General features: G+C 46.7%; 1 protein-coding gene across 2 annotated transcripts in view; it reads right to left on the bottom strand.

Annotated features, from left to right (window-relative positions):
* TCF7L1 (transcription factor 7 like 1) overlaps positions 1-18,099 on the bottom strand; it is a 97,663-nt gene extending 79,564 nt beyond the window's left edge. Inside the window, exons 1-3 of one of the 2 annotated variants that reach the window (XM_024211644.3) lie at positions 17,823-18,099; positions 17,668-17,731; positions 16,901-17,031 (exon numbers count right to left, since the gene is read on the bottom strand). In XM_024211644.3, coding sequence (XP_024067412.1) covers positions 16,901-17,031; positions 17,668-17,731; positions 17,823-18,017 — 390 coding nt within the window. In that variant the 5' untranslated portion in view covers positions 18,018-18,099. The remainder of the gene's footprint in view (positions 1-16,900; positions 17,032-17,667; positions 17,732-17,822) is intronic. The other variant, XM_024211651.3, reaches the window with a different exon arrangement.
* Between the last annotated feature and the right edge of the window lie 212 nt (positions 18,100-18,311).

Here is an 18,311-nt window from a genome sequence, read left to right as displayed (position 1 = left end):
AGGGAAGCCACAAGAGTGGTCATGTGACCCTCCCCAGCAGTATGTTTCAGGTGCCAGGGCAGCCAGCAGAGAGGTAAATCACTATGGGGCAGGACTGGGGAAGACCCAGCTCCCTGCCCTGCACCAGGCTCAGCTGCTAGTCCTGGCTGGGCTGGGGAGGACAGGACTTCCTCTTCCTCTGCACGGCATCTGGGGCTGGGTCAGACCCATCCCCAGATTTCTCCCCCAGCTGCAGGAAGCTCTGCAAACTCTCTCCCCCCACACCCTACTTCCTGCACCCATCGCTCCTCAGCTGCAGGTGGAGGGATACCTGTATAGGGAGCTGCTCCCCCATCCACCCAACCCCCCGTGCATCCAGATCTCCTCATACCCAGACCCTCCCACCGAGCTTCACCCCCCGCATCCTGCACTCAGCACCCCCTCCCGATGAGCTCCAGCCCTCCACACCCATACCCCCCTGCCAAGCTCTATCCCTCCCATATCCAGATCCCCCCTGCTGAGCCCCAACCACCTTCACCTGAACCCCCCTGCAGAGTCCCATTACCGTTGCACCCAGAGCCCCCCAACAAGCCCCTGTGCAGCCACACTCGGATCCCCCACTGAGCCACCCACACCTAGATTGCCCCACAGAACCCTCTCAACCCACACCTGGACCCCCCGCACTAAGCCCCTCCACACTTGGATCCTGCCTTCCCACACCTAGTGCACCTGGCATGGGGGGGGAGGGAGGGAGGGGGAAAGAGTTCTGGGGCAGGCCCAGTCCTTGCGCTGTGTCAGGGTTGGGTGCAACCTCACTGTCTCCAGGGTGGGGGGAGCCGCACAGTGATCTTCCACCTCTGTGCAGCCAGTGGCCTGTGCTCCCCAATGCCATGCTGGAACCTCCACACTTATTTGACAAATAAAATTTGCAGAATTTTTAATATTTTGGCACAGAACTTTTAATTTTTTGGCGCAGAATGCCCTTAGGAGTATTTTAACCATGTTAATTTAAATGAAATAAGAACAGAAACAGTTTCCTTACCTTGTCAAATCTTTCTTTTTAAACTTTCCCTTTTTTTAGTAGTTTACATTTAACACAGTACTGTACTGTATTTGCCTTTTTTTGTTTGTTTCTGCTGCTGCCTGATTGTGTACTTCTGGTTCCAAATGAGGTGTGTGGTTGACGGGTCAGTTCGTAACTCTGGTGTTCATGACTCTGAGGTTCTACTGTACTCTTCCCTATGCAAGCTGAGCAACACGCTATACGCCCCATGCAGGTGCATGGTTCAGGAACCATAGTTGTGGACCCAACATCCATTCACTTTTCCTGCATCTGAGGATTTCAGGAGAGCAGGACCTTAATCTAGTCTAACCGTGGGCTATCCAAGACTAGACACTCAAAACCACTCCCACACTTCCAGGGACTGGTGAGCTTCTTTTGAAGGCTACCATTTCCCTGGGCGTAGGGGTCTGGAATTCAGAAATACTTCTTTTCGACCTCATGGTTTACAACCCCTTTACACAGACTGACCTCAGTAATTGCTTCACACCCAGTTCTTGGAGAGAGATGAGCCTCTGCTGCATTGCACTAGAGAAACAAGAAAATGCTCCATCGTCTTGGAACACTTCTAGCGCTTTGACAGTTGTTCCTTCAAGTGGGCTGCTCTGTGAATCTCTTGCCAAAATAGAGGGAGAGTCTTGCTTAAAACATCTTGATTGGCAGAAGCAAGCATTCCAATCTAATAACTACTAAATAGACACCTTGTAATTGGTCCTTGCTAAATTCCACAGCCCGCTTAGAGGAGCCTGGCAACATAATGAAAAAGCAGCTTACACTGAAAGCTAAACAAACAGTATATTCAGCCACAATCTGTATCTCTTTGCAGGACATTTTCAGGGTAGGGAGAAGTGTCCACTGTTTAAGAAAGTAAACGGGCCTTAAAACAATTACAAGTGGCCCATTAGCACAGCTTCCTCTTGTCACTGCAGCCTCTCAAGATGTCAAAAAAGTGCCCAGGGATAAAGGGCTGCTAAATCCACTAGCAGAAACCCCAGGCTGCAGACAGCAGAGTTCTAGTTATCCCGTTTAGAGTCTGGTTACTGCCTTCTTTGAATGCGCTCTACAGAGCAGACTTCACGTTTGCTTACAGATGCATGGAAGTTTGACGGGAAATGAAGATGGTGCAGTAGGGAAGGGGTGTTAAGCTCCTGCTCTGTGATCTCCAACCCCTCCCACCCCATTCCAGCTATGACTGCATGAGCAGGGGCAGCAAGTTATATGGGCCCGTGGTGCCCATGCTCCAGCAATATTCAGGGCCCGGCTCCACCAATGTTTGGGGCCAGGTCTCTCCCCTAGCCCCACCTGCCACCCCGTGCACCTCCCCTGGAGCGTCCCCCAGCCCTGCCTGCTCGACCTGAGAGGGGCCCTAGGAGCATGTGCAATGACATTGGTGTGGGGTGCGTGCTGCCAGAGAGGAGAGGGGAGGCCTCCTCTCTGGCCCCAGCCCCGAGGCAGCCTGCCTGCACCCCAAACTCCTCATCCCCGGCCCCGCCCCACCCGAGCGCCCGCACCCCCAGCCAGAGCCCTCACCCCACCCTCTGCCCCAGCCCTGAGCCCTCTCCTACACCGTGAACCCCTCATCCCCAGCCCCACCCTGCAGCCCTCATCCCGCCCACACCCCAACCCTCTGCCCTAGCCCTGAGCCCCTCCCACACCCCAAACCCCTCATCCCCAGCCTCACCCCTTAACCCTCCCCCCCAGCCAGAGCCCTCACCCCCCCCACACACCCAAATTGTGCAATATAGGGAAACTGTTAAACGCTTACTGTTTCCAGTCCATTTTTACACTATTTTAAAATATATATATTGGCTTACAAGGCGGAGGGGGGAGGGGGGCAGGACTTGGATCCGTTCTGGGCACCACCAAAAGTTATACAAACCTGCCGCCCCTGTGCATGGGGGAAAAGCCCCTCTTGCCCATTTCCTCCCACAGCCAGCCAGCATGAGGTCTTTGGCAGGGAAAATGGACTGGCCTTCTCAGCAGAATCCAGTCTCACAGGGTGTGGGAGGAAACTGCAATACAGCTCCTCTTCTTCCAAAAAGGCACCGAAAGAATCAGGCCAGATTTTTCCTCTCCCAGCAAGGAAACATCATGGTTCAATCATGCTGGAAAAATCCACTTCCCCGCTCACCCGCGGCGAGCAGGAATCCTTCCCAGGCAGGGCCAGCAGTTTCTGCAGAATCTCAGCTTACATTTAGGAAAAAAAAAAAAAAAGTTCCATATCCAGCCCTCCTGGTTGTGAAGAAAAGCTCCCAGCCGTGGCTGGAGCGGGCAGGCAATGCAGAGATGGCCGGCTAGTCTGCAGAGACACCCCTGCTATTAAGGAATGGGCGGGTGGAGGGGGAAGGGCTGAACTGCCCAGGCCCTGAGGGCAGCTCTGAGCAGGAGGGGGGCCCAGCTGGACTGGTGAGTAATAGGTTGCCCTCGAAGGCAGGCTGACACCCTTTTGCTCTGGAGCAGATTGTGAGGGGACCCCAATTATCCCAGCAGTGGGGCAGTGAGTGGGAACCAGCAGAGGGCTCAGTGAGGAAGAGAGGCTGATTCACTGGTGGGGAGTCTGCCCAGCATTGATTTATTGTGGGGGCGATAGCATTAGTTGGTTTATTTAAGTGCTGCGGGGGGAGGAGGCAGCCCAGACAGTAACTGATTTACTGGGAGGGTGTCATTGATTTATCAAGAGGTCTGGGGGAAGGCACCCACTCTCTCACCCCACGCTTCCACGCGGTGGGCAGCTTCCACCACTTGACACAAGCGCGGGAAAGAAGCTGAGCAGACAGCCACAAAGTGACTAAGACGACACTGTCAGAGATGGATTGATTTGCGGGGGATGGGGGGACATTGTTCATTTCATCAGGCTATTGGGGTTTAACTGGGCTAGTGCATTTCTATCAGGGGTGGCTCTATGTTTTTTGCTGCCCCAAGCATGGCAGTCAGGCGGCCTTCGGCAGCACGCCTGCAGGCGGTCCACTGGTCACGCGGATTCGGCAGCATTTCTGCGGGTGATCTGCTGGTCCCGCGCCTTCGGCGTACCCGCCACCGAATTGCTGCCGAACCCGCGGACCTCCCTCAGGCCTCAGGTCACCCTCACAGCGACCGGCACGCCGCCCCCCGCAGCTTGCCGCCCCACGCACGCACTTGCTGTGCTGGTGCCTGGAGCCGCCCCTGATTTCTATGGGAATTTTTCAATTCTAAGAAGTTACACAAGTAGCAACATCATTTCTCGTGAAAGCTCACCCTAGTCCTAACAAGGACCAGCTGAATTCTGGGGCAGGTTGTCTAGCTACAGAACCCATCTGTGAAATCTCGCCAGCAATTACTGACCAATAAGTGTCTGTTCCATAGACCCATCTGTCCATGTTCCTGGCCTCCAGGTCTACTAAATTCATCACCAGGACTAGGAAGACACCAACCTCTAGCATTTACTTTAGACCCCATGAGTGGGGGCTGGAAGCGGGATGAGCTAGCAGTCGGGACACTGGACTAGGGTGCAAGACACTTGGCTTCAGTTCCTGGCTCAGTCACAGACTCCCTTGAGGCAAGTTACTTGATCTACCCTGTGCCTCGGTTCCAATTTGCACCATAGAGGTGGTACATCCCTACCTCAAAGGGGTATTTGAGAGGATAAAATCCATCATGCTTGCCAGGCACACAGATTCTAGTGATGACAGCCACAAAAGTATTTAGACAGAATAGTCCATCAGCCCACTGCTATCTTCCAGTCATGCTTTCCTTACACTGCAGGAATGCACTCATCCAGAAAGCAGCATACCCACACAATAGCATTGGCTGCTTTAGAGAGTCACTGGTTTAAGACCAGCTTCTTTCTTCACCTCCAGCCCGACGATGTCAATCATTCCTTGTCCATGCACAGGCATCTGTGCACCCAAATCACATTCTTACAGTCTTTAGTAACATGGAAAAAAAGCCATCCCAGAGTTCACTCACTCCTCATAAACCATTACATGAGTTCTGTGCATTTATTAGGTAGAGAAGCAGCTGCAACTCATCCCATCGAGCCCCGTTCCCCTGCTGTTCTGAAGTCAGAATGTATCTCAGGATTCAGGGGTTGAAGCAGCTACAGCAAATATGAGAACATAACAAAAGAGCAATCCAAAATATAAAACAGACTTTCAACCTAAGTTAGAAAAAAGAAGATACTCTAGAGACAAAAGAGGCAGGTTCCAGCCTTGTCAACATCCACACAACTTTCAAAGAGCGGAATACATTACAAAAAAAAGTTGAAGAAAGCAAATCCAGTTCCCCCAAACATACCAGGGAACCTAAACAGGGACTAGTCAGGCCCTCAGCTAGGCAGAATTGCTTGTGGCAATCTTTATGACTTTTGCAAAGGAACTTACCCTTGGAATGAACTTTTTCCTATCTTTTCTTTACTATTCATCCCAAGTCTGCCCCAGAGCAAAGCTCAAATCTTCTCTATGCAGAGTCTTCTGGGAATTCCATAACATATTTTAACAGTAACAATTACACCTCCCCAATAGAAGGAGAAAGAAATAGCACCAGGATGGAAAAGGCACCACAACTCAGGACTACAGCTGAGCAAATACCTGATTTTGCAGTTTGGCCACTGAACCAAAAAGTCCAAAAAGATTCAGTTTGGTTCAAACCAAAACTGCATTTTTTTCAATTTTACTTGTCAAAACACAAAACCAATAAGTGTTTGTTCAGGTTGATGCAAAACCACATTTCCAAAATGAAAAGTTTTGTTTAAAAACAAATTGTCCAAAAAACAACAACCCATTTTGACCTTTTGGAAAAAAAAAAAAAAAAAAAAACAACTTTCCTCATTTTTCATTTGGCTGAAGCTATTCGTCAGATTCAACCTGAATTCAAGAATAGTTTCAGTTGCCCTGACACTGCATTTTTCAGCAAATTTACTAGCTGCCAAAAAAATTCCACACAGCTCTACTCGCCCTTTTGAGCCCCTCTCCACCTTCTTGTTCCAGGGAGCCTGATTCTTGCACTGCCTACAAAAAAGCCAAACAAAAACAAACAACAAGAACCTATTTTGAGAAAATGTTAGGGTTGTAAAGTCAAGCACTCCTAAGTCAGCAAATACTAGAATTACGATTGCCTGTCCAACATTAATTCAGCTCCCTTGTGCGTATGCATTATGATACAGTCTTTCATTGCATGATCATATGCTATTTTTTCCACAGAACTTCTGCCTCACTGAGTGCTGAATGGGTAGTTATTTAATAGTCTTTATATCCTCATTGTTAAATGTGTGGCCTTATGCCGTATTTACTGGACGCCATCCGAAACCTGCACTGCATACAGAATTCATTTCCTCATCGGCTTTGCCATGGCACTCATGGCTTCACACACATTAATCAATCTCCCTTCACAACACTCCTGTGAGAACACTTGGTATTATCCCCCATTTCATAGATGGCGATTGGCGGGCCAGAGACACTAAAGGCAAAATTAATAAAAGTTCCTGCTCATTTGGGGACGCCTGTTTGTTTTTTCATTTACTCAGAATTTTTATAGCATGTTCCAAGCACAGCTCCCCTGGACTTCAGATGCAGTTATGAGTATTCAAAATTTGTGCAAATCAGATGCAGGGGACTCTAGCTGAGAACCCAGAAAACAAGGTGGCCACTAACTGTGCAAAGTTTGGTTTCGGCGACTTGCCCAGAATCACATAGAAACTCGATGGCAAAGGCAGGGATACAATCCAGCTCTCCAAGGCAGTGTTCAATTGCCTTAACCATGAAACCATCCTCTCTCGTCCTGTAATCTCCTGCCTCATCCATCAAACATCTTCCAACTTATGCAACAAATGAGGCAGTGGTCCTACAGAAACACTCTCCTTCGCTGCACCTGTTTCATGCCCAGAACAGGTCCATCCTATGCACTGAACGGAGGTCCTTTTGGTCCCCTTTGGGGATCCATCCAGAACATGGGGACCCATCCAGAACATGGGGACCAAATAGATCTGTGCACTGAATGAGACAAAGATTCTATGGAAAAATAGTATGGGATGAGGTATTTGAAGACTGGCCAAAATGTTAAAAACTAGGTGCAACCAGTGCCTAAACTAAGGCTTCTAAGTCTGGATTTAGGCACCCAAGGATGAGATTTAGAAGCCTAAATGATTTAGGAGCATAAGTCTCATTGAAGTCAATGGGACTCATGCCCCTAAGTCACTTACCTTAAATGTGAGATATTTCAAAAGCACCCAACTTAAAATTTCAGACTGCATCACAAAACACACACACAGGAAACTTTAAACCTGGAATTTCCTGCATTTGCAGTACCTAATTTTGCTACCTTAATTTTCTTGTAACCGTTTTTTTGTATGTAATTTCCTAGGTTTTTAACAAATGAAACTAAAAAGAAAGAAAGAAATCCTGTCTTGAGGAACCATACTGATGAATCAGCAGCATCATTGGAAACTTCAGATCCACAACACAGACCACTTCGCTTGAGTTAAAAGGATAACTGGTAACAGTAGTAGGCTGTTATCCTCTATGCTGGATGAGCCACCAGACAAGGATGAGCCACGTTTTGCCAATGTGCTTCATAACTATTGGCTGACAGCAGAGGAATGCTGGCACTCAGGAGTCCCAAATTCTATTCCAAGTTCTGGAGAAGAGTGTTCTCTAGTAGCTTCAAACCCTTCTGCCCCGGCACCTCCTCCCCTCTGCTCCTATCCCCCCATAAACCTTTCCCTGTCCTTATCCTTCTTTGCTCCTCAGCCCTCTGCATCCCCCCTTCTCTACCACACTGCTTGGGCACCAGCAGGAGGGAGCACAGGAGAGTCTCCCTATTCTCAGCACCAGTGCTTGGTGACACAGTGGGCCCCAGCAGGCAGGAGAAGCAACTGAAGGGAATGTCCTGCTCAGCCCCTTCTGCCCTAAGATAGAGCATGCTCAGTACACAAGGAATGCTCTGAAAACATAGCTGCCAAACGCAGAGAACTCAGAATTTCACAGGGACAGTATGAGGCGCTTCTGTGGCCCCAGGACAAGCCCTCTGTCAAAATTCAAGCCTCTTCCCCAAAGCACAGACACATCAGGGCTTCACAATGAAACGGCTGAAAGACATTTTTTTAGCATGCCCAACACAACATATTTTCCCAAATGTCATTATCAGAAGCACCTGAAACATTTTTGCTGAAATTAAGAAAAAAAAAATCAGCCTGAGGCATGGAAAATTTCAGCCTGAATAATTAATATTTGGCTTATTAATTATAAAGCCCGTTTATAATTAAAAACAGGCTTTTACAATGGAAACCATGAGGAAACCTTAGCTCTAAAAGTTGCTGCCAGCTCTACCTATAACGCAAGGTCAGGCCACCTCACAGCACATGAGCAATTGAGTTTGAGCAAAAACTGGTGTAAAGCATTGCAATCAAATGAATGACTGTCTTTAACCATCAGCAGGTCTCCTAAGGGTGACAATAACCTGGCTCAGCAATTACAGTGCACTCCGCAATTACTTTTTTATTTAATTCGGATTTTTTTATTTTATTTAAATTACAATAAATCTATCTTTTAAAAAATAAATCTGTTCAAAATTAAATCTGAATTTAAAACAAAATATGTTAAGGACTAAAATCTTATAATCTCTTAAGACATCTAAATACAGAATGCTGAAACCATGAGCTCTGTCAAGAGTTTTGAGTTAAAGGCTGCTTTTCTATATAAAGAAAGAATCAGGGGGAAAACATCTAACTTTTGAAGTCCAGCTTTACAAATATGGCACAATAGGTCATGTACTGTATTAAGGGATTGTTCTGGTTAATAAAAATAAATTGTATATGCTGTTTTGTGTGTTTAGTTAAATTCCAGTTACCATCCTAATGCAGCCTGACACAAATCATGAGCAAAAAGTTAATTATCTAGTAAATAAGCAATATATCATTTGTCATTTTCTAACACGCTAAAAATGTTTAATTAATAATCTGAAAACAATTATATAACTGCTTAAATAAATGCATATAGTTATAGCGTATCTTAAGTAGCAAAAAGATGTCCCAAATCTAGTGTGAAGGCCCTATTTAGTTGCAAATCAACGTTGCTTCAATGGTGATATCAACCAATGAGAATACACCTTTCTTTGAAAGTAACTGAAGTACAAACGGAAAAGCTGATTACAACTGAGGATTTAAATCGAGGCTCTGCACTTGCTGATTTAATCATGATTTAAATTGCTGATTTAAATCAATCCAGCCTGCCACACTGAAGGAGATATTTCGCTTTGGAAGTAACCAGCTACTTGTTTAGCTGGGCATCTTCCGGCAGAAAACCTCAAACTTGCCCTCTTCAGTGACTGGACATTTACGCCCGTTCTACGTAGGACTTTTCTGGGAACTCTCCCATTGATTCACTAACAGCTCCACTGGTGGCATTATCAGAGAAACCAAGGCTTAGGCATTCACCAGTGTTTTTATACTAGTGCTGCCATTGTTCCGACCAATCGAGAAGTTGCACAAGTGATGGGTCTTTTCGCAATAGCATATTGAGTGATTATATAAAAATCGCTGCCTAGAGAGAACATCCATACTCAGAGTCACACTGCATTGGCTCTCCCTATAACTGGATATTAGAAGACAACTCGTCATTATATTTACCCAAGAAACTAGGCCTGTATTGGTAGCATGATGCATAGTAACAATATGACAGTTTCATATGCCATCATGTCTTTCATACAAACTGTATCCCAAAATATCTGAGGGAGTTAAATGCAGTTAGAAAGCAATACTAGAAGCAGCACCATCATAATTATGGCCCACATTGCACATGAAATATTTCCAGTAGTGTTTGCATGACAATCCTGACAGAGACGCTGAACTCTCTCAGCTCCTGATCTAAGAATCATGTACTATATAAGTATGCAAGGCAAAGGTATGGATGCCACTGGAAATATAGAGGAAATATGTGATTAGCAGTAAGGGGGGGGGTTTCTGATGAATAAGTACATAACAGACATCGACCCAGGGTCAGAGTGAAAATGGTAGATGGAACTTTAACTCCAAGTTTCCTGGAGTTAAATGGAATAGAGTACAGACACAGCTTTTCATTTTCTTATTTGTTACATCATTTTATGTGCTATATTTATCAGCAAGAGGCTGATTTTTCCTTCAGAAATAAAAATATCAGAAAGGTCAAATCTGTAAGGTTTAAAAATAAAAAATAAAAAAAGGCAGGAGAAACCACACACCCCCTTTTCCCCCTCTTTGCAACTCCATGCTTAGAATGGAACTGAGAGGTTCTCTTAAATGTGAGTTCATTGAGGGGAGGGAAGAACCCAATGGAACTAAAATGTTAACAGGAGGGGAAGTCTGCATTCCAAATGCAGCTGCAATCATCAGCTGTCCTGTTTGATACAAAATGAACTACGAGGCCTGAAAAAGGCATCCAACCTCCCAAGTACCACAGAGAGCAGAGATGTAAGAAAGCTAAGTCAAGTAGCATACTCCCCAAGAACCTACTGAACTTCTACCTAAAGTATTACTAATCATGTTTATTACAGAAGGGCCTACAGGCCAACCAGAAATGGGGCCCCGCTGTTGTAGAATTTAGTTAGTCTAGTTTTAAAAGTGAAAAGTGATAGGTCTTCTACCCTCCCCCTGAGATGACTCCACAAGGCAGAACATCTTGTCAGGATGGCTTTCCTGATATTTGTTATGTTCATGGCATGTACATAGAGAAGTTAGATACAAATATCTAATGCTATTTCTGGAAGGTTGCAGTGTAAAACAACTTCATTGGAATCCAGAACCTTAACATGAGAACAAAAACAGAGAGAGAGAAAGCAGGCTGCTCCCTAAGGCAGACAGGCACAACTCCTCCCACCTTGCTCTAGGCTGTCTCTTTGCAGACTGACTGCATAAAACCCAGATTGCATGCTTCTGCAGAGCCCTGAAGCCTGCAAACAGGACCAGGAAATTCCTTACACTTAACGTGACAGCTTGTCATTTTAAGTTTTCAATGCATCACAGTATTCCTTTACTTAATTTCATACCATTGTTCCCAGTTCTGTTCTCCATGTACTGTCCCAAAAAATTGCTCCCTATCCTCAGCAGGTTGGAGAGGAAATATTCATTGGCTCTTACACTCCTTCATTATCTCACAGCCAACCTATACATATTTGGCTCTTTTAATCTCTACACAGTCAATCCCTCCAGCACCTAGATACCATCATTATAGGCATCATACAGAAACACAAGACAAACAGACCAATCCTGATCATTTTTGTTGCTCTTCTCTGATCCCCAACCAGTTCGTCAATATCTTTCTCATAACATGATGCCTCAACAATGAATGTCATTCATATATGGGAGCTGCTAGTTCCCTATCTAGAGATAATGTCTCTGCAGCCGCAGCCCAAAACTGCATTGCCGATACTTAGGGCTCTGAAAACTCATTTTTAATTTGCTGCGCATCATCACTCCAAGAATCTTTTTCTAGCATCTTCTTCCCATTGAGTATCTGTTTCCAAACTCCCACACCCACGCCACAGCCCAGAAAGATTAATTACATATTTCCAAGATGAATCTCAATTTGTCCCCACATGAGTCCATACAAAACAGCTGCTAAAACCTTAAGTGGCCTGATCACATCACCCCTTCCATTCCATCCACTGTCCCTCACCCCTTCTCCACTGCATCCAAGATAAGCTTCTTGTACTTATCTTTAAGTCCATTCCCAGTAGCCCTGCCCTACCTTTCTACTCTGTTACCTTACTGCTTTGTCAACCTTTCACTCCATCAATAACAGTTAACCTCTATCATGCATGAGCCTGTTTCTCCCATAATCACCTTTGAGTCCCCTCCCCATTCTTCCCTTATGCCTGGAACATCCTCTCTCTCTCCCTCAAAAAAAAAAAAATCCATAAAGCCCCACCCTCCTTCAAGTCTCATTTTAAGACTCATTTCTACTGTGATACCCACAAAACACCAACAGCTGATAACAGTCAGTCAAGACTAGGGCTATCCCTTTGTCTCAATTACTAAAATCCTCTCTGTGCCAAAATATGCTACTGTTCCTATTACCCTCTCCTCCATCTCCCTCCTCCGCATTTGTTCAGTTCACCTGTTGAATCTGGTCTTAAACTAAGCTTTTCAGGATGAGGACAGTGATTATCTGTCTGTACAGTGCCTAGCACACTGGCTGGGGAGTCTAGGCAGTACTATAACAGTTTTGGATTTTAAGGCCAGAAGGAACCATTAAGATCATCTAGTCTAACCTCCTACATAACAACGGCCATCAAATTTCACCAAGTGGTTCCTGCACCAACTTCACAAGTTTTGATTGACCTGTAGCACGCATATCTTTTAGAAAGACACCCAAACCTGATTTTAAGATGTCAAATGATACACAATCCACTACAACCCTAGGAAAATTGTTGCAAAGCTAAGTTAGCATCACCGCTAAAACTGCACACTTTACCTCCTGTTTGAATTTGTCTAGCTTCTATTTCCTGCTGTTGGCATTTTTTTATGCTTTTGTCTGCTGGAATAACGAGTCCTCCACATATCCTCTCCTTGGGTGGGTAATTTAGACTGCGATCAAATTGCTTCTTAACCTTCTGCTTGATAGGATAAATAGATTGAACTTCTTAAGTCTCTCCATGTAAGGCAGGTTGTCCAGTCCTTAGATCCTCTTGTAGGTCTTCCCTGAACACTCTCCAAATTTTCAGCACCTGCTTTGAAGTGTGGTTACCAGAACTGGACACAATATTCTAGTAATGGTCTCACCTCTGGCGTATACATAGATACACCACCTCATTGTTCCCCTACTTATGCATCCCAGGATAGCAAAAGCCCTCTCAGGCCTGGTCTACACTGGGGGGTGGGGGTGGGGGTGGGGAATGAATCTAAGTTATGCAACTTCAGCTACATCAATAACATAGCTGAAGTCGATGTACTTAGATCTACTTACCGTGGTGTCTTCACTGTGGTAAGTCGGCAGCTGACGCTCTTCCGTCAACTCTGCCTGCGCCTCTCGCCCTAGTGGAGTATTGGAGTCGACGGGAGAGCGCTCAGCGGTCGATTTATCGCGTCTAGACCCTCCCGCTGGATCGATCGCTGCCCGTCGATCCAGCGGGTAACATAGACAAGCCCTTAGCTACAGCATCACACTGGGAGCTCAAGTTCATTTGGTGGTTCACCACCACCTCAAGTCTGTTGCAGAATCACTGCTCTCTAAGATGCAGTTCCCATCCTGTAAGCACGATCTACTTTCTTTGTCCCTAGATGTATGATCATGCATTTGGCTGAATTGTATTTGATTGTGTCAAGCTTATCAAAAAATCCAGATCACTCTGTATCAGTGGCCTGCCCTCATCATCATTTATCGCCCGCCAATATTAGTGACATTTGCAAACTTTACATGAAATTTTATATTTTCTTCGATATTTGAAAAAAATATCCTCAACCCAATCCTATATAAGAAGTCCCTGCTGAACCCCATCAGAATACCCCCATTCAATTATTATTCCCCATTAACAAATATGTCTTGAGATCTATCAACCTGTTTTTAAACACATGTGCTGCACTGGTTTTGAACAATGCTAGTTTTTTAGTCAAAATGTTGTGCAGTACTAAGTCAAATGCCTAAAAGAAGGCCAAGCATATTACATCAACACAGTTACCGTTATCAACCACTTGTAGTCCCACTAAAAAAACTGTATCAACTTAGCTGAAGACCTCTTTTCCAAGTAGCCCTGTTTACCAGCCTTAGTTATATGACCATCCCTTAGTTCTTTTTTGATTGAGTCACATACCACTGTTCCATTATTTTGTCTGAGATCGATGTCAGGCTAACAGGCCTATAATTACCCAGGTTATCCTGTTTACCCTTTTAAAAAATATGGACACATTAGCTCGCTTCTGGTCCTCTTGAATTTCCCCAGTATTCCAAGATTTATTAAATAAAAATATTAATTTTATGCCTATGTTTCTAATCTTACTCAGTCCCTTTTTATTATTTCTTAATCCTCGCTGGTATTTGCAATTCCTCCCAACCAGATATCATCTGTGAAATTTATTAATACAAATAATGGTGACAAACTGCAACTATAACCTTTACCCATCACACAACTGTCTGCCACACAGACATATTTGTATAATCATGTCCTCGAGGCAAGTACAGTCTAGCTGTTAAGATCTAAATGAAAGGCCAAAAGTTCTAATGCCTAATTATCAGTAACTGTATAATTAAAATACAGTTATGTCATACGGCTGAATGCAGTATTGACCCGTGTTAATGAACAAACAACCAAATGGCTAATAATTCAAACATCATTTAACACTAAATGACTGTTCAAGCTCGCTAGTTTTAGATAACATATTTTAGAGATAGGTGTAAACAAGCTAGCATTAATTTAAGTCACAGCTTAAAGGAACTGTATCTTGTTCTATGTTCTCTTTGTAGGAATGCATGTAAAATCCTCCTATCAATAATTTAGCAAAGGCAAGTGTGAATAATGGATTCATTAAAACCTGGCCGAACAGTGGACGTCACTAAAAGGATTTTGTTTCACAGCAGTAAAACATACAAGAATCGAGACGCCTTCCATGCTAACTAACCCTATTAGTTTAGAGCATTATTTGTACAAGTGCTCGTGCCAGCTGCTTTCAGGCATACAAGGAAACAAGCCATCCATGCCCCAGGTATGTTTTAATGCCACAAGTGAATAGAGCAGCTTCCAATTGCTGAAAAGCACAATGACAGCAGAATTAACTGGTTCTGCTGGGAAAGTTTCTCAGGCTTCCCTTAATCATTATTAAGAGCCAATCAGGCATCACATTTATCTTGTTCAGGCCCTTCACCTTAAAAGACAAAAGTTCCAGAATTAAATCAGAAGCCCAGAGGAGGGCACTGATCTGTGATAAGGTGTGCACCTCACCAAGGAAAGGATAATAATAGGTTCCTGTTTGGGGATAAGCATGCAGGCAGGGAACCTCTAATGGTCACCGGAACACAATGAGCTCCTGAGGGCAGTGGAGGATTTGGGGATGGGACATTGGTTTGTGTTCTGGGGAATTCCAATTTGCTCTCATTTGCACTCTGTCTAACGCTTGGTCAATTTGCTTAATCACTTCTTTAAATGCTGATGGAGAGACAGACAATGTCAGCCCATTAACAGCTTTAAAAAGTCTAAGAGATCCCTTTAAATGAGAAAAGCAGGGCAAACACAAGAAAACCCTGGTCAGGTTTCTCAGGTTTACACATGTAACAGGGCTCCCCATTGGATTCTTTATTAGTTTTCCATCCAGAATTTACATTCAAGTTTTAAACTGCAGGAGTCAGAAATCAAACAGCACACACGTTTCTTTTGCATAGAACTTTAAAGTTATTGCAGAATCGACTGCTCCACCCCAGCAGATAAGAGCTGTGGGTCTTGCTCTGAAATTAGTTAAGTAAAACAAATACACCACCAAGTAAGAATCTTGGATTTTCCCCTCAAATATCCATTAAAGATATACTGTCAAGTCAAGTCTATCCCTTATTTTTTGTGCCTGTGTGGTTAAAAAAAAAAAAAAAAAAAGTTTTTACAAAACTCAGATCCAAGAGAAACGACTCCATGAAATTACAAAACACACACCATGGCCCTGACCCTGCAATTTGTCACACACAGGCAGACTGCTGTGTCCACATGGGCTGCCCCCAGTAAATACAATGGGGGTCTGCGCAGGCACACAACTCCATGTATGAGCAACAAATTGCAGCACTGGAGTCTTAATTTTAAAGCAAACGTTCCTGAGCAATGTTTGTAAAGCAAGCATCAGAGCATAGTACTAATGCATTAATGTTTGTATTACAATAGCCCCCAAGGGGCCCAAGCCGGACTGGGGTTTCTTAACATTGAGCAGGATACAGAAGCCCCAATCCTGCAATTAGCTCAGCCCAGGATTCCCTGTGCCATCTCAGTGAAGTCACTAGGTCTCTGCACAGGCACATGGGTCTGCCCTTGCCCATTCAATTGCAGGATTGGGGCCACAGAGTGAAAAAATAGGCCTCATCCCCAATGAAACCGTGAGCAAAACTGACTAGAAACTGCGTGTCAGCAAGTGAAAGGGGGCTTGTTTTCACCTTCCAAGTTGAGAGAAATGTGAAAAGTGACCAAACAGCATCAAAGAATGAAAATTAAATTTGATATTCTGGAGTTCTATTTTCATAATCTAAGGTGATATTAGTCAAATAAACTAGGGCATGTGTGTGTTTGTTTGAAATATATGTTCATTATATATACATTATATATATCACAACATATAACTTCCTAAAGAGCAATGGGGACAAGTTTGGGCCCCAACCCTACAAACAGATCCTCATGGGGTTGGACCCTGACTTTAGTGGGGTTCTACAAGGATATTACGGTCTGCCTGCATCAGCTTGAGCCTTGAATGATCAACCCAGGAAGGAGGAAGAATGAATCAGGGAGCAAAACTGTAACTTTCCTCATCCCTGCCAATTCTTTGAGAAGTCTCGCTTTACGAAGGGGAACATATGCACCCCATGGAAAGGAATGAGGATCAGAAAAACCGCCCAACTCATCTCTTCAGCTTCCAAATAAAAAAATCTAACTTCACCACGGGGGCAGTTTCCCCATCACGCATATTATTAGATCCTTAGGATGAAAATGCTGCTCCAAGCTACTTTACAAAAGATCGCTTTTATGCAATCAATGCCACAAACAAGAGTCAGAGCAGACATTTCTACTCCGCAAGACAGCAAAAGCCCCCCGCTCCCTGACCACATACACTGTCCCTGGACATCAGGGGTCTCTCCTCAGCTAGGGTGAAAGGACAGCTGAACAGTGTCTGTGGGGAGAAAGGGGTTCTTCTGGTGACAGCAGAGGGGCCAAACCAAAGTGAGCAGCACTTACTGTGCGAGCACCGCCAGGGGACAGGGCTCCGTTGGGCAGGTAGGGGCTGCCCAGCTCTGGGATCATCAGGAAGGGGTAACCTGGATATGGGGGCCCCTTAAAGAAACCTCCATCTTGCTGTCTTCTCACTACTGGGGAGAAAAGAAAAGGCTCAGCCAGGGGCATTCAGTGGGGTGGGGCTGGGAGCAGGCCAAGAGCAGCCCGGGAGTGGGAAGATGGTAGAAGTGGCTGAAGTTGGTTGGGGGGCGGGAGGGAGAGATAGGTCTTCACTGCAAAGTTAACTCGAGTTATCTACACTCGGGTTACTTCCCTGGAGTAAGCCTAGCTCAGGGAGGACGGGGTGGGAAAGCAGGGAGGAGGAGGAGGAGGAGAGGGTCTGAGGGCGGGCGACGGACACGGACGAAGAAAACAAAGAGGTTAAAAGTCTTGCTAAGCGTCTGCAAGTATCCGAAGGATGTAAACACCAAGCAGGGCTGCACGGCTGGGGTGGGGGGATCCTCCAGGCCGGGACCGATCTGGGCAGGGACCTGAGAAACCCTTCCCGTCCAAGGCGAACTCCCAGGGGCGCCCCCCCGAGAGGGGGACACAGGGGGAAAAGGAGAGGGGACGGAGGATGGCGCGGTGAGGTGGGGAGCAGAAGGGGACAAGTGGGCAGGGAGTGGGGGGCTGTGGGGTAGAAGGGAGCAGGAAAAGTGGGAAGCGGGCTGGGGGAAGGGGCCCCGGGGGGAGCAGAGAGAGGCTTGGGGGGCTGGGGAAGGGGTCGGTACCTTCGGCGAGATAGTCCCGCGGCTTCTGGAAACTTTCGCGGGGCTGCGGCGGCGGCCGCTCCGCCTGCGGGGGAGACACAAAGGGGAGAGGGGTGAGCGCTGCCCCTCACCCCGGCCCCGGCCCCTCACCTCCAGCCCCCGGCCCGGCCCCTCACCTCCGAGTCGGAGCCCGAGGCGCTGGCGCGGCGGTTCTCGGACTCGTGGACCAGCGAGGACTTGAGCTCGTCCAGGTCCCCGTGGGCCGAGCCGCGCCCCGCGCCCTTGTCCTGCTCGTCGCCCTCGTCCTGGAAGGGGATCAGCTCGTCCGGGGCGCCCAGGTCGTCGCCGCCCGCGGGCGGCAGCTGGGGCATGGTGCGCCCGGCCCGCCCAACTTCGACGCGCGGCGCCGGCCGAGTGCGGAGCGGGCTGCGGGCGGGGAGCGGGCGCGGCGCTGTTGCCTCCCTCCCCGCTCCCTCAGCCGGCGGGGCCGGCCCCTCGCTCCCCGCCGCCCGGGGAGGGTCGGGAGTGCGGCCGGGAGGGTGGAGCTCCCGCTGCAAGCTGACACCGGCCGGAGCGGGGCGGGAGCCCCAGCGCGTCACAGAGCCCCCGGGCCGGGACCCCCAGCACCTCACAGAGCCCCGCCCCCCCGGGCCGGGACCCCCAGC

This window comes from Terrapene carolina, unplaced genomic scaffold (assembly GCF_002925995.2).
Source record: "Terrapene carolina triunguis isolate 2854851 unplaced genomic scaffold, T_m_triunguis-2.0 Scaffold53, whole genome shotgun sequence".
NCBI lineage: Eukaryota > Metazoa > Chordata > Testudines > Emydidae > Terrapene > Terrapene triunguis.
This window is presented reverse-complemented; position numbering and strand designations above follow the sequence as displayed.